The sequence below is a fragment of the Phyllostomus hastatus genome, unplaced genomic scaffold (genome assembly GCF_019186645.2).
Source record: "Phyllostomus hastatus isolate PE091 unplaced genomic scaffold, TTU_PhHast_1.1 phas_scaffold_501, whole genome shotgun sequence".
NCBI lineage: Eukaryota > Metazoa > Chordata > Mammalia > Chiroptera > Phyllostomidae > Phyllostomus > Phyllostomus hastatus.
In genome coordinates, this window is record NW_025334033.1 from 61,177,501 (window position 1) to 61,193,631 (window position 16,131).

At 39.6% G+C, this 16,131-nt stretch overlaps 1 protein-coding gene across 6 annotated transcripts in view; it reads left to right on the forward strand.

Annotated features, from left to right (window-relative positions):
• Positions 1-4,667: 4,667 nt before the first annotated feature.
• Positions 4,668-16,131, forward strand: part of SPATA7 (spermatogenesis associated 7) — a 32,057-nt gene continuing 20,593 nt past the window's right edge. For 2 of the 6 annotated variants that reach the window (XM_045822868.1, XM_045822869.1), the window contains exons 1-4: positions 4,668-4,834; positions 8,741-8,815; positions 10,644-10,739; positions 13,908-13,955. In XM_045822868.1, the coding sequence (XP_045678824.1) occupies positions 4,816-4,834; positions 8,741-8,815; positions 10,644-10,739; positions 13,908-13,955 (238 nt within the window). In that variant the 5' untranslated portion in view covers positions 4,668-4,815. The remainder of the gene's footprint in view (positions 4,835-8,740; positions 8,816-10,643; positions 10,740-13,907; positions 13,956-16,131) is intronic. The other 4 variants (XM_045822870.1, XM_045822871.1, XM_045822872.1 and 1 more) reach the window with 3 other exon arrangements.

Genomic DNA, 16,131 nt, shown 5'->3' on the forward strand with positions numbered 1-16,131 from the left:
AGTCAGGAGAGCTCCCCCGACAACCTCCTTGCTCGAATATTCTCAAGAAAGAGTTAATACAGCCTATGTTTAAAACTGAGTTTCCGATGGTGCTCTCCAAACACTTCACATGATTAGGTCAAACAAAATGGTAATGTATTTGACCACTTTGACTTATAAAATAGCAGTTTTGTGTCACTCAGCCTAACAATTTAAAATGTTTGAGGAGTCTATTACAGGCAAGCATCCTTAAAGGGCAAAGAACTAGAGCGTGACTGGAGTAGAAATTGAATCCCATAGAAAAACTAGGTAGGGCACCAGGAAAGGATGGTTGTCGTTGGGGGCTTGAAAGATATGTTGGGTTTTCAAAAATTGATTTGAATGTGGCGGTTTGTGAATCATAGATGCACTTACAAGAGCTTTATTACAGCTTCCCAGAAATCTATTCACTGTGAAAACTCCAAACTCTACTTATCAAATAAAGAAAATTATCACCAAGACAGACTCACGTCTTGGTTATGCTTGTTGTTTTGCTTTATTTTTCATGGCGAAGCCCCTTGTAAGCAGAGAACACATTGGGTGGAGATGATCAAACCTTTAGACTGAGCTTCATCCCTGATGTATTCTGGCAGCTGACTGGCAGTGAAAGAATAAGAAAGTGCTTTTCTTAAGCTACAGGGACAGGTTACCTAGTAACCACTGAATGATTAAATTCTGTTCGCAGAGACTTGCTCTCTTAATTGGACAAAAAGATTTAAAGAACACAGCTGGGCAGAAAGTGATGGAAAACCATGACAGTCATTAGTGAGTTTTATATCTGTAATTCCAGCAGCCTCCGCTGAAGGGTCACGATAGGAGAGAATCTTTCATTTGCAAGAAGAAGCCAACTAAGCTACCGATGGTGTCATAATTTTGTACTCTTTTCAACTGGAGAAAAATGAAAATAAAATGTGGAATGGAGCATATTAAAAAGTGCAGTGCAAACTCCGTGTGGTGTCAGAGTTCTGAGAATGATCATTTTTTGCAGATTATTTTCTATGATCATTTTCTAAGATTTTGTGTTCAGTATCAGAATTTTATCCCTTAAGAGAACTCGACATGGTTGCTTGGGGTCAGTTTATCCTACTACCACTCTCTTTTATGTATCTGCACTTTTTGTCTATCTCTTAGGCACATAATGCTTTACAGAGAATTATGGTTATTTCCTGTTCTCTCCTGCTTTAACAACATACTTGAGAAAAATCTAGTTATAGGTTTACAATAATAAAATAATTTTCATCCAGGAAGGGCTTTTTGATAACATAGTAATTTCTTCCTGTGCTCAAAAAAGAACTCAGTGTACATGTCACCAGCTATAATTGGAGAAGCTCTACCTTGGAGTCACTTTTCAGAGTGTTTCTCACTCCTTATGCTCCTTGAGTAAGATTTGTAGAATTTCTATTGCCTTGGCTTCGCAGCCTTTCTCACAGGGATACAGCTTTCTTTCCTAAAGCCCCCTCTAGTGACAAATGGCAAGGAATGTTCATAACATTCCTCAAAGCTCTAAAGTTCCACACCACCATTTAGTTATGAGATGAATCAACAGCTATCGTCTTTTGATTGGAGAATAACAGTCAATGGCTGAATTCCCAAGCATCCTTCAGTCACTGAGGCCTAAGGGATTTTGTCCTGACGCTGAGGCCAACACTGAATGCACACACACTATTTCATTGTATTTGTTTTACTCTGCTGGGGCAGGTAGTCCTTAAAAAATGTTTCCTAAATATCCTTCATTTTTGTCCTTCTGAGGCTTTAAAGATTAAAGTATGCTCCTAATTAACCCAATGAATGGAAAAAAAGATTATCTTGGCCTTTACCTCTCATTGTTTTTACTGCATTTATAGGATAATTTTCATTGATGGTGCTAAGCATGTCTAAGCAAATAGCAATTTCAGGAATTCTCTGAATTATGAAACTAAGGGTCATCTATAATGATATAGATTAAATGCATACATGATAATACATTTTAAAATAATATATAATAAAATATAATAAAATATATATTTTATGTATTAGGCTATGTATTATGGTGTGTAAAAATAGTTTTTTAAATTTATACCTCCATTTCCAAAGGGTTTAGGGCTCATCTAGTAAAATATAGGTGTAATTGAGCCATTAAAATAAGAGTAAAAGAATAAAAGCCACCTGCCTAGTCTAGGGAATTAAAGAGGTAAACAGAAAAATTGGCTATGAATTGTTATTGCATCTGAGCACAAATCTTAGGTTTGAGCCTTCTGTCACCAAGACGAAAAAAGAAACCCAGTTATACAAGTAAGCATTCCAGCTGTGGCTGGTAGCTCCATTGGCGGGAGTGCTGTTCTGTACAGCAAAAAGTTGTGGGTTTGATGCCCATCAGGGCACATACCTATGTTGCTGGTTCAATCCCTGGCTGGGGTGTGTATGGAAGGCAGCTGATCAATGTTTCTTTCTTGCATCAATGTTTTTCTCCTCTTTTTCTTTCTCCCTCTCTAAAATCCGTGAATGTGTCCTTAGGTGAGGATTTTTTAAAAAGTATTGCATCTATTAGGCAGTAAAAGGTTTTCTTTCTAAAATGCAGATATTAAGTTACTAGAGAGCAATAACAAAAGCACACAGCAAGAATAATTTCTTAACAATGAGAAATTCATATTTAAATATTGCACAAAAGGTCTTCAGGAATGCTCTCTCTCCAAGACCACTGAGCTAGTGGTGATTCTCCCAATGGAAGAGTGTTCCTGAGAGTTAACTCTCCAATAAGCCCATACTAGCTGCATGCATCTGCCCATGGATTACCTGTTGGGAATAGCAACCAGAAAAGAGCTTCTCTCATTTGCTTATACACACAGTGTGAAGCCCAAGGACAAATTAAATAGCACTTATGATAATGGTTCGCTGCTAAAATTGGAGAGAAAAAAAAACCCATTGTGCACTTCATGAAAGAATTGGAACAAAATACTTAGAAATAATGAAAGGAAGATGACTTCAGTTGAAGTTGGAAAGCGAGCAGTGTTGCCTTCAGAACCCTTTCCCATTCGCTGTCCTCTCCCAATCATTTCCTATTTCAAAGAAAAATCTGCTATCAGAAGAGGAGCTGACATCACCTTTGCGTGGATCAAGTCAATGTGTTGTCTCTCCCAGGAGTGTTTATCCTTTAAGCTTTAGCTCTAACTCAGTGTAACAATTGCTTGCAGGGAGGCCTATTGTGTGTGAGGTACTTTCTGATGCTAGTAGTAGAATAAACGTTTTTCTCTTCATGTTTTTAAATAGGGATATCAAGCATTAGTGAGTCAGCAGGCAAGAGAGTTTTTGTTCCCTAATATGTGAGTCTCCATACCCACACCCTTTTAAATGACTTTTGCTTTTGGGGCCCAAGAGCCATCACACACACTTCCACATTCCTCGGTTTGGGACCTAATTTTCTCCTTTCCCTAGAGTTCAGAGAACCAGAAGTTCAGGTGTTACTTGATCGAGATTTCTGGCTTATTCCCTTTCCTTAACATAGGGTCCCAGCTTACTAGCTTATGCATGGAATCCTCTGATACCCCAGTTCTTTAGAGGCAACTGTCTTAGAACAGACAAAACTGTTATTTGTTGAATAGCTTGCTTTATTTGCCAGGCACTGTACATATTAATCCTTGCAACTACAAAGTTGTAGCATCTTTTACATTTTGAAAAGAGGCACCTGAGGTTTGCAGAGGTTTAGAAACTAATTCAAGATCTAGTGGGCAAGTAGCAGAAAACTCGCAATTAAATTCCACATATCTGGTTCCAAAGCCAACATTTTCCCCATTACAGCAGAGATTCTCAAAAAGGGGAGGAGGGTTCAATTTTGCTCCCCGCTTCCCCCAGCGGACATTTGGCACCGTTGGGAGACATTTTTGTCACAGCCAGGGGTGATGTGGGTGGGTTGCTACTGGCATCCAGTGGGTAGAGGCCTGGGATGCTGCTAAACATTCTGCAATGCACAGGACAGCCAACCCGCAAAAACAAAACAGAACAAAACAAAACACAAGCATCCAGCCCCAAATGTCAATAGATCCTCTGTTGTGAGCCCTGCTCCCTGCCCTAATCTTATTTCCAAAATTAAAAAAATTGTAAATTTTTAAAAAATTGTTGATGTTGGAACTGTCTTCCCTCATAAAGGAAAACAGATTGGCGCCTTAAGCTCAAAAGGGAGGGGTTGGGCGGGGAGGGGGAAAGCTCAGTAAGCAGAAAGGAAACGCAAACTGATGAATGCGGTTAAGAATGAAGACGTAAACATGTAGATGATTTTCATCCCCAGGATTTTCACTAATTCAAACGTTCACCGGCTGTTTTGAAATTTAATTATTTGGAACTGGTTAAACAGTACCCTAACTTCAACCACCACTTGCGTTTGACTTTTTCCCAGGACCCAGGGGATGGGCATGACAGAGGAGACCACCGTCTTTCACCGCTCCTCCCGCAGCGACAAGTTCTGCCAGGTGCTGGCGGCTGGGCTGCCGCCAGGAGGCCGCTCTGCGGATGACCGGCCGGATCCCAGAACCTCAGACTGGCGCCTGCAGCACCTCCCCCGCGCTGCTCCTCCATCCTCGGTTGCTCTCCTGACTCCGGGTACCGCTGGGGGCGGAGCTGCAGGAGGGCACGTCCTGCGCCGTGACGTCACAATCCGACACCCAGGAACCGGCCCTTAGCAACCGGCCTAGCGACGGTCCCCAGGCGCCACCGCTCTCCTCCCTCACCTGCTTGACAATCTTCTGCTGCAGGGGCTAGCCCAGCCCGGGGAAGGACCGAAGGGGACCCAGCGTGTCTCCAGGGTGGCTGCAAGAGGATCTAACCATGAATGGCAGCCGAAGAGGTAAAGGGCGCCTTCTCGCGCCTCGCGCTGGCCCTAGCCCCAGGCCTCGGGCCCGGAGTCTGGGGTCCCTGTCCGAATCCGAGTCCCGGCTGTGGGAGTCGACGCCGCTCCCGGGGCGCTCTCCGTCCCCTGCTTAGTCTCCACTGTGGACCTGAGTGTTGCCCGGGCGGAGAAGGCTCTCCTTTGGGGGTTCGCGGGCACCCCTCTTGCTCAGAATTCGTCGCCCTGACTCCAGGAGGCCCTGTCCGCTGAACTCGGGGCCGTGCAGCCTTTATTAATTACCTCCACGGCTCCGGGGCACGGGAACCAAATTTGGTGTTTGGAGTCACACCTCCCTGGGCCCCCGCTGCACTCCACAGAGGTGACCCCCAGTTTCCTCATCTCTTGTACGTGGGGGTAAAACACCCATGCCATAGAGCTCTTGAGGATTAAATGCAGATAATACATATAAAGCTCCTGGAACATTATAAGCACCCAGTAAATACGAAATTTCCATTCTGTAACTAGCTCCCTCCTCTCAAAACTCTTGTGTAAACCAGGGATTGTCTAACTTTCAAGTGCATGGGAATCATGTTAAAATGCAGATTATGATTCAGCAGGTCTGATAAGGGGGGCTGATATGTTGCTTTTATAATAAGTTTTCAAGTGATGCAGTGTTTCTGGCTACAATTTTAGCAGCAAAGAACAAATCCATGCTCGCTCCGGCCCCCGGTCTTCGACTGCATGAGTACCTGTGGGTCAGGTGGACATCACTGGAACAGTCGGGGCCATGCAACTAAATCCCTACAAATCGTTGGCCCAGTCGAAATTATTTGCATCTTCACTCTCCCTGAACAAAGTAGCACTCTTTCTTCAAGCCCAATTAGGCAATCTTCAGGGAGACCCTCTCCTCCCAGTTCAGTGTTGTTATGTATTTTAAAAAGTGCCTTTAAACCGAGCTGCTACATGGTTCATGTAGTAAGTCTTGCTTTGAATATGAGTGTGCCTTTAATATGTAATCATTAGTCAAAATAAGTGCTGTTCTGAATAGAGGGGGAAACAACCCACCGCTTAGCAGACTGTATATCCTGACACTTTTCCAGCCTAAGTTCCTGAAATCACAAACCAGCATGCTTGTGTGGTTGTCAGAAATTTTATAACAAAGACTCACATTAAGCCCTGTTTCCAAATTATCTTATCATTTGATCCACAAAAACATTCTGTTGGGTGTTATCCTCACTTCACTGTGAATGAACACTGGAGACTAATAAACTAAGAGATCGTAAATAACTTGCCCTGGTCACAGTGTTAGCCCAGGCTCTGGATTCAGATGGGGAACTTGAAACCCTTGCACCAGTGTTTTTGCTCCCCACCTTGTGCTAGAGATGGGGGCCTGGCAAAGGGTGGATGTAAAATTGAGAGTAGAATAGACTTAGTAAGTCCTCAAAATGTATTGAATTATTTTAGAAATTGGGTTCCTGTCAAATGTAAAACAGTTTATATTTTTATAACCTACCCAATTTCATTAGCTTCATTTTTAGGATATTGTATAATATATATTATCAGACATCATTATTGATTTTGAATTTTTAAAACATATAATATTCAACAAATGCATGGGGTAGTCAGTTCTCTTAGATCTTAATTATTATGACTGATAGGAAACCATAAATAATTTTAGCTAGGGTGAAAATACTTCATTTTAATGGAAAAGATGGCACTTTCTACATTTCTTAAATTTCATTAAGAGATTACTTTTGATGATTTCAGAACACAAAATATTAAGACACCTAAATTTAAAAAGTTATTATTGTTCTCTTTTGTCATTTTCTTTTTGGTATCACATTTTTTAGACATTCTTTTATACAGCAAACTTTCTATATGGTGGTTTTGATAGGAAGAGCACCAACCTACAAAAAAAACAATATATGTTGTTTGTAGTCTGTGTGCTATTTACTAGGTAGTCTTCAGCAAATTGCTTTAACTCCCTGGGTCTTAGTTATTTGTACAATGGTAGACCAGATAATCTATAAAGCCTTTCCAACTTCTCCAGGGAGAATGGGGAAAAAAGACTGAGAATAACAAACTGCATTTACCCTATTATCAATAACTTAGGGAGAAGTAGAGAGAAAAGACAACCTATTCTTATGGATAGCTGAAAGAAGCTTGTTTCATCTGTTGGTCCAATAGAGACATTTACCAATGACATCATATTCCCAAACTTCTGGCATTCCTGGGAAATTCTGCCACAAGAAACACCTTCACCTTTCCTCGGTAGAGTCCCTTCTGGCTATCGTGGTGACAACCCATTGTTTAGGGAACTGGACTGCTTGCACATACTGGTGAATTTCACTACCCTAGCGAGACCTGTGATCTCATGGGTAGGATTTTAGTCCTAACATAGTTAGAGGAAGGTATTTTTTTCCTGGCCTTTGGTGTGTAGCTACTTTTTCGTGGCCCTTTGTATGAATTTGGGTCCAGTGAGAAGATAGGAACCATAAAATGATTTAAACAAGGGAAGCTTAAAGAACTGTTAAACTATCATAAAAGAGTAACTATAAGACATGAGAAATATCTGGATGGTGCCCAAGAGCCAAGGGAGAATTCATAAGGAAGGAAATATTTGGAAGGAGGCCTTCCAAACAGACACTGTTTCGATAGTATCCGAGCAAGAGGAGGGTGAGTTACACTAGATGAGCCTTAAGACATCTTTTAAACGTTAAGTTCTGATTCTGACTTTTATATACTTGTATACGTATTTCTTTTATACACAGTAAAATATGATATAATTTCTAATTAATTCAATTACTTTGTGGGAGGATTATCATTTTCTTAAAATTATTTTTAGGCCCTGGCTGGTGTGGCTCAGAGTGAGTGCCCACCTGTAAACCAAAGAGTCGCAGGTTCAATTCCTAGTCTAGGGCACATGCCTGGGTTGTTGGCCAGGTCCCCAGTAGGGGGCACGTGAGAGGCAACCACACATTCATGTTTCTCTCCCTCCCTTTCTTCCTCCCTTCACCTCTCTAAAAATAAATAAATAAAACCTTCTAAAAATTATTTTTAGGACAGACTAGCCTATAATTAACTGAAATAGTATACACATATTAACTTAGTATACACATATTAACTCAGTTCTATTGTATCTCAAAATCACTTAAAAACCCAGTAGGTCAGTGGTGTACAGAATGAAGTCAGTATATATCAAATAACATAATTGATGTATTTATCATTTTGCCCAGTCTCAAAGTACAGCTGTTTTGAAAATAACTTGTTCACAGCCCTGGCTGGTGTGGCTCAGTGGAATGAGCGCCAGCCTGTGAACCAAAGGGTCACCAGTTTAATTCCCAGCCAGGGCGCCTGCCTGGGTAACGGGCCAGATCCCCAGTTGGGGGGGTGTGAGAGGCAACCAATTGATGTATCTCTCACACATCCATGTTTTTCTCCCTTTCTTTCTCCCTCTCTTCCCTTTCTCTAAAAATACACAAATCTTTAAAAAAAAAAAAAGTAAGTTGTTTGCTTAAAGGAGAAAACTTTTTATCAATGGCTGCAAAATTTTTGTCTGTCTAATACATCATTTCTGGTTAGTAATATGGTTGACTAAAATTTTAAACAACTCTAATATTAAAGATAAATTTGTTATTGTTTAAATGTTCGATATTGTTGCCCTGACCAGGTGGTTCAGTTGGTTGGAGTGCTGTCCCTACACTAAAAGGTTGAGGGTTCGATCCCTGGTCTGGGTGTGTCCAAGAGGCAGACTATCAGTGTTCCTCATATCGATGCTTCTTTCCCTCTCTCTCCGCCCCCCTTCCTTTCTCTCCCTAAAAATCAGTAAAAACATATTCTTAGGTGAGGGGAAAAAAGTGCCCAATGTTGTTGCCTTTGTGAAAATTGTGTTTCATTTATACTAATTAATTTTTTTGTTAAAAGTCAGAGCACCCTCTGTCCTTCCCAGATCTGGTCCATCATGCGTATTTAAAGGACACTTGAGCACCAAAAGTAACGGTAAGTGAGGCACTTAAAATGGTGAAAGGTGGTTTGGGAAAGATTGACTGTTTCCTTTATTTGTAAATTATGACATGAAAACATTCATTCAATCAGTACTTGAAGTTCATATTATTAATCATAATTAACTATTGTAGGAATTCTTAAGATTAATTCAGGAGTCCATTATTTCAAACTATCATCGTGCCTTGGCTGCCCCCTCCTCGCCGGTGCAGCTGCAGCTCCAGCCCAGCCCTGCTCCTCGCGGGTGGACGGCCCTGGTCTGAGTCAGGCCTTCCTAGTCAGCGTGGCGGTGTGCAGGGTGTTAAAGGTGTGAGCTCTGACAAGGCAAAGCCGTGCAGAGAAAATGCATTCTGTGTCAGGAGCAAACACAGGCCTCTCTATTCAACTGGATTTCTAGGTCTCCTGAAAGGACAAGATTTTAAAGCCTTTAAAGTAAAATTTTAATGTAAACTTAAATACATTTTCATAAGTATAGTTTAAAAGTTTAAAGTGTGGGTTATTAGGCACATAATTTACAGTTGTGTTTTCTTTATTTCTGTGAAAAATCTTTGGCACTCGTTCCTCCAGATGTGAAGGAAAGATCCCATTTTCAGTTACCTCGCTTATTTCTTTATTCTACATAGAGCCAGAATCACACTTTGAAAAATAGCTTTTAACTAAAAATTTAAAACTAGATTTAAAAGATACTTAACATAGAAGACCAAGATGAAGAACAATATATATAGTTTGCTTTTTTAAAAGAATATATATGCAGTTATATGTAGTGGTTGTAAGTGTGAGGCTGCCTTAGTTAACATCTAAACTGCATCTTTGATCAAGCTGTGTGATCTTGAAGACCTTACAGCTTCGTGCCTCGGTTGCCACACCTATTACATGGTGATAGTGATAATCAAATGAGTTTTTACATGGACAGAGCTGAGAGCAATGCATGCATGGTACCTATTCAGTAAACGTAGTGGAGTAGTACCAAGCTTATCATTATTGTATATCCTTATATTATGCATAGAATTTCCCTGGAAGGGTGAATAAAAAAAGTAACAGTATTCTTTCTAGGAGGGGGGCAGGGGTCAAGAAAGCCACTCATTTTCAATCCCTGTATACCGTTTTAGTTTTTGATTATTTTTTTAACCACATGCACGTCTTACTTCTCAATACATAAATGCTACTGTGCTATAATACATAGAATTTATAGGCATGTATTACTTCTCAAAAACTATTTCTAATGTTTAAGAAAGTTATGCCTACATTTACATTTTATATTTATATATAAGTGCTTGATTATTTCTAGGATTTCTTTTAAACAGTTTAGATGAGGTCAAGAAGTTTAATGTCATGGAATACTTCCGTGTGTCAGCTGCGTCGGCTGATTTGTGGATCTTGTCAAAGTTAGAAGTTTGCCTCCCAGAACAGAACTTTTGCATAGGGTTTTGGAGCTTGGGATTTGTGTGAGTTCCCAGACTCCACGTATTCAAGCGCTAACAATGGCAGCGTCATTTTACAGTCTGGGAAGCGGCCAACCTTTTTTAGTTAGAAGCTTGAGAGCTGTTGATAAGAATAGTTTTATAAATGTAACGATAGATTATATTCAGGATCTCTTCTCAGGAGGCTCAGGCGTGTAAAGCCTGGCACGGCTTGGTGGCTCCCCAGTTACCAGGGTGAGGGTGAGGCTGGGACACGTTCGCCAGCACAGAGTTTGTCGGTGTCTCTGTGGTTGAACTTCAGAATGTTTTCTAGAAATGAACTTAATAATCAGTAAATTGTTTATCTCATGCTGATTTCATATTCCTTTTAAATATATAATGATTGAATATGTTTCAATTTTTAGCTTTTTGCACTGACTCCTCCTCTCTCAGACTAAGCACTCTCCACATGGTCAAGAATCACATGGCTGCTCACTATAATAAAATCCTTTCAGCCAAAGGTAAAAACGTGCAAATGTGAACTTTCTCTCCCAATTTAAACCCTTGACTTCACTTCCAATTAGAGTAAATCCATAGCAAAAACGAATACATTATATATCTGGGTTGGTGTTTAGTACAGGCACATGGGGTGTCCAACCCTCGGCCCACGGCTGCATGCGACCCAACACAAAAGTGTAAATTTACTTAAAACCTTTCTTCTGCTCATCAGTTTTCATTAGTGTTTGTGTATTTAATGTGTGGTCCAAGACAACAATTCCTCTTCCAGTGCGGCCCAGAGACGCCAAAGGGTTGGACACCCCTGGTAGAGGTGCCAGCTACTGTCTCCAACTTTATATGCACAGCCAATTCAGAATGCCATGTTTGTTAACTGAAATTTGTATAGTGCCTGTGTTATTTCTTTTTACCTGTCTTATCCCTAATGTTATTTTGTGGTTAGATATGGATTTTAATATAATAGAAGTTTATAATCTACTTTCTCATTTTAAAATATATTAAAGAAGTTGCAGAGAAGATGCTAACTAATCTCTTTTTCTTTTTCGGTCAGCTTTACTGAGATAAACCTACCTACGGAAAATGCACTAACTTTAAGAATACAGTTGTTTTCAGAAATGCGCACATTTGTATGACTGCCACCACAGTCGTGCTGTGAAACAGAGGCTGGCCGGCTATAGCTCACAGGCCCAGTCCCCTGCCACCCGTTTTTGTGCAGCTTGTGAACTAAGAATGGTACTTGTATCTTTCAATGATTGGAAAAAGTCCAAAGAAGAATATTTGTAACGTGAAAGTTACATGAAATGCAAATTTCACTGTCCGTCCCCAAACACAGTCACCTCCCTTCTTGTCTAGAGTGGGTTTTGTACTCACAGACGGAGTTGGCTCATTGCCGCAGACCGCAACCCCCCCCCCCCCCCCAACACACACACACACAAAGCCTGGAGCATTCCTTTGCAGAAAAAGGCTGCGGATCCCTGCTGCAGAGCATCCCATCACCCGGAAGGCTCCCCCGAGTCTTTTACAATCAGCCTCTTTGCTGCCGCCCCTGGCAGCCGCTGATCTGCAGTCTGTCTGTAGTTTTACCTTTTCCAGAATGTCATATAAATGGAGCCACCCGGTACGTGTCATTTTGGGCCTGGCTTCTTTCAGTTAGCTAACGCTTTTGAGACTAATCCGTGTCCTTGTGTATAAGAGTGTTTTTTCCTTTTTATTGCTAAGGTAGCATTCCATAGGAAAAAATATGCCACAATTTATTGATTTACCAGTTGGTGGATGTTTGGTTATTTTGACTCACTTTTGAATATTAGGAATAAAGCTGCAATAAGCATTCACGTACAATCTTTGAACACACGCTTCTATTTCCCTGGATAAATTTATTTACTAGGAGTGGAATTGTGGGGTAATATGGTAAGTGTATTTTAATTAAATAAGAAGCTGGCGGAGAAAAGGGGCTGGGATTAAATTAAGTACTAACGGCCAATGACTCCATCAATCGGACCTATTCAGTGGAACCTCCATAAAAGCCCTAAGTGGAGAGGTTAGAGCGTCTGGGTTGGTGAGTGCACCCTGACACCAAGAGGGGGACACACCCCAAAACTCCAGGGGACAGAAGCTGCCGAGCTTGGGACCCTTCCAGGCTGCCATGTGCAATTCTTCATCTGGCTGTCAGTTTGTATCCTTTATAATATCCTTCGTAAACCAGGAATAAATTCTAAGTGTTAAGAAGAAGAAGAAGAAGCTGGATGAACTGTTTTCTAGAGTGACTGTACCATTTTAAATTTCTGTCACTTCCATATCTTCACCAGCATTTGATAAGGTTTTACTTAGTATTTCCCAGTGTCTAATTGATGTTAAACAACTTTTCTGGTGTTTATTTGCCATCCGTATATCTTGTTTGGTGAAATATCTGCATAATTCTTTTGCCAATTTTTTAAAATCGGTTGTTTGTCTGCTTAGTATTAAGTTGTGAGAGTCTTTATGAAATACAAGTCCTGTAACAGACACATGCTTTGCAAGTATTTCCCACTAGTCTGTAACTTGTCTTTTCATTTTTTTTTTAAATTTTTATTTGAAATAATTTCAAACTTATAGAAAAGTTGTAAAAATAGTAGAGTCACAGAAACTCTTCACCCAGCTTTCCCCAATGTTAAAAATCTTATATAATCCTATAGCAATGATCAAAGCCAGGACACTAATATTGATATAATACTATTAACTACACACCTTATTTGAATTTCACCAGTTTTTCACTAATATTCTTTTATTTTTCCCATTTGAAAGGCTAAAGTTTTTAAATTTTAGTTAATATTTTATGACATTTTTAATCTTTGAAAATCTAAAGGAAAATATTTTGTGACATAAGTCAAAATCAGCTTTTCAAGTTTTAAATAGTTTATGCTTTTTATATCCTCTTTAAGTAACCCATCCCTACTCTAAGGTCACTGAGATTTTCTCATGTGTTTTCTTCTATAAATATAAGCTTTAGCTCCTACATTTAAGGTTGTGACCCATTTTGAGCTAATTTTTGCATATGGTATGATATAATGATCAATTTTTTGCCTATGAGTATCCAAATATAACCAGGACTGTGTGTTGCAGAGGTGTTCTTTCCCTGTTGAACTACCTTAGCACTTCTTGCAAGACAATTTTCCATATATGTGGGTCTATTTCTGGACTTACTCTTCAGTTTTATTGTTCTAGATGTCTATCTTTATTATAATACCACACTGCTTTAATTACAATAGCATTACAATAAGTCTTAAAGTCAGAGAGTGTGGGTTCTGCAATTTTGCTTTTTTTTCCCCTAACCTGTTTTGGGATTCCAGTTAGAAGTGTGTTGAGTGCCTGACACAGGTGGGGTAGGTCAGTGATGTTCTCTGCGTTTTTTGTTTTCCAGCCTTTCCTCACTGTGTTTTGTTTTGAATAGTTCATAGTGTTGTGTTTTTAAGTTCACTGGTGGTTTCTTTTGTAGTATCGAGTGAGCTGTTAATCCCAACCAGTATATTTTTTTATCAAGCATATTATATTTTTCATCTCTAGGAGTACCATAAAAGTCAAAACAAAGAACTGCAAGTTCTGGAGCTTTTTGTGATTTCCATATTCAATATTTGTCATCATTTATAAATACTAAGAATGTCATTAAACAACTGATTTTCTGCATCTTCTTCTTTCAGCTGTGGTGGACTGCTCGGTCCCACTCAGCGTGAGTGCCAGCATCAAATGTAAGTGATTTTTGACATACTGCCTTCTGAAAAATCGTGGTAAACTCCACATAACATAAATTTGCCATCTTAACCATTGTAAGTCTACAGTTCAGTGGCATTTAGAACATCCATATTGCAGTACAGCCATCACCATTGCCCGTTTTTGGTAGTTCTGCTATCCTGCTGGACTGCAGTGCCACCTGTTAAACAGTAATGCCGCCCCACGCCCCCTGCAGCCACCGCCGTTTCTGTCTCCGCGAATGTCTCTGCGTAGGTGTCTGTGTGAGTGGAACCGTCCAGTGTTTTTCCTCTTCTGCCTGGCCGATGAGTTTAGTGTCATACCCTCAAGGTTCATCCGTGTTGTGACATATGTCAGAATTTCCTTCGTTTTTAAGGTGGAATAATATTCCATTGTATGTATGTACTATATTTTCTTTATATTCGTAAGTCAGTGGACATTTGGGTTGTTTCCACCTTTTGGCTGTCGTAAATAATCTTTTATGGACATGGATGTACAGATATCTCTTTGAGACCCTGCTTTCAGTTCTTTCGGACGCACAAGAAGCAAGATTGCTGTATCATGTTGTAGTTTTATTTTTAACTTTTTGAGAAACCACCATAGTGTTATCTATAGTAGCTCATTTTATATTCCCACGAATGGTGTTCAAGTGTTCCAATTTCTTTACATCCTCCACAACACTTGTTTTTTTTATAGTAGCCGTGCTAATGGGTGTTAACATATGCCCTTTGAGGAAGCATATTCTAACTTATAAATATTATCCATAAATAAATGTGGCTTGTATTGTATTTCTAAGATTATGAACTTAGAAATGAGTACAGACTTTGCCACTGAATTGCTGTGTGACTTTAGATAAATTATTTAACTTCTCTGGATCTCATGTTTCCTACATATAAAAATTTGAGTAATACTAAAAGGCTTGCCAAGGTTTAAGTTTTAGAATTCCGTGATTCTCACTGTTCTTAGCTTGTTAAGATTACTGAATTTTTCTCCAGGTACATATTGTCTATTTATATCCTAATAGACTAACTAATAATAAACATATATCTAAAAAGCCATATTGCATATGATATTATGGAATCATGTTGACCTTTGACTAAATATTCTGATTTTTAGAAATCTGTACCAAGGAAAGAATCAATTTGCAATTGATTCCATGAAATTTGCAATTCTTATTTAAAAATATTCTCAAAGATACCATTTGAGGCCCTTGTTCGAGTTCAAGAAACTTGAAAGTAGCAAAGAACATGAATATCACAGCCTGCTTATCTTATAAAAATCATAGTATTATAAACTTTAAATTTAGTGTTTCCTTAAGTTTCTATTTTAATTTAATTATTTATAGTTTAACTGAGAAAGGCTTTCCGCAATAAAAGATAATTATCAACCCAAGGAAGTGCATGCTAAATGGTGAAGGACTAAGAGCCCAGCCAGGGAAATGCCCATCAGGCAGAGTCTAGGAGGGGTCACAGGCCACAGGCGGGGCTGGACCCATCTCCTCCTGTCTGTCTGCTTAGTGAGGGAGAGGGGACTCAGGCTCGGCCAGCCACCAGCAGCCGCCATGCAGAGCACGGTGCCTCTCAGCCGCGTGCCTGGCACTGGGACTTCTCCCCTTCCGTTCCCTTCATGTTTGCAACAAGCCTTAGAGGAGGCTCTCAAGTCTTTGAAGACATTCTGTGATTCAGATCATTTTTAGGAGAGGTAAAGTCACTTTAAGCAAGAGCTGGGACTTGAGTGTATATTGTTAAAGACCATTTGACCAGAGCACACAAGTTAGGTGGGCAAGTCCTTGTTTGTACCCTTACTTCCTCCTTTGTAAAATCAGAGGTAATTACATAATCTCTAGGGACCCTTCCAGATTTTTAATTGTTATGCCTTATATTTTTTCTTCTTGATCATATTAGTAACTTTTTATTGCACACAAAGTTGGTTCAATATTTATAGACTTTAAAAATCTGAATCATTTGATTAGTATGATTTCACCCAATTGTCATTAGATCAGATAATCTCCTTTAACTAGGATCACTGCTAAATGGAAAACTTTTGCTAAATTTTCACACTGAAGCCAATTTCCTGAACAACAGGTCAATAAAATAAGATTATTTCTTTTTATTTAGGTTGTGTAATAAAAATCCTTAATGTGTTAATCCTCTTAACCAAACTTTTGGATTTAAA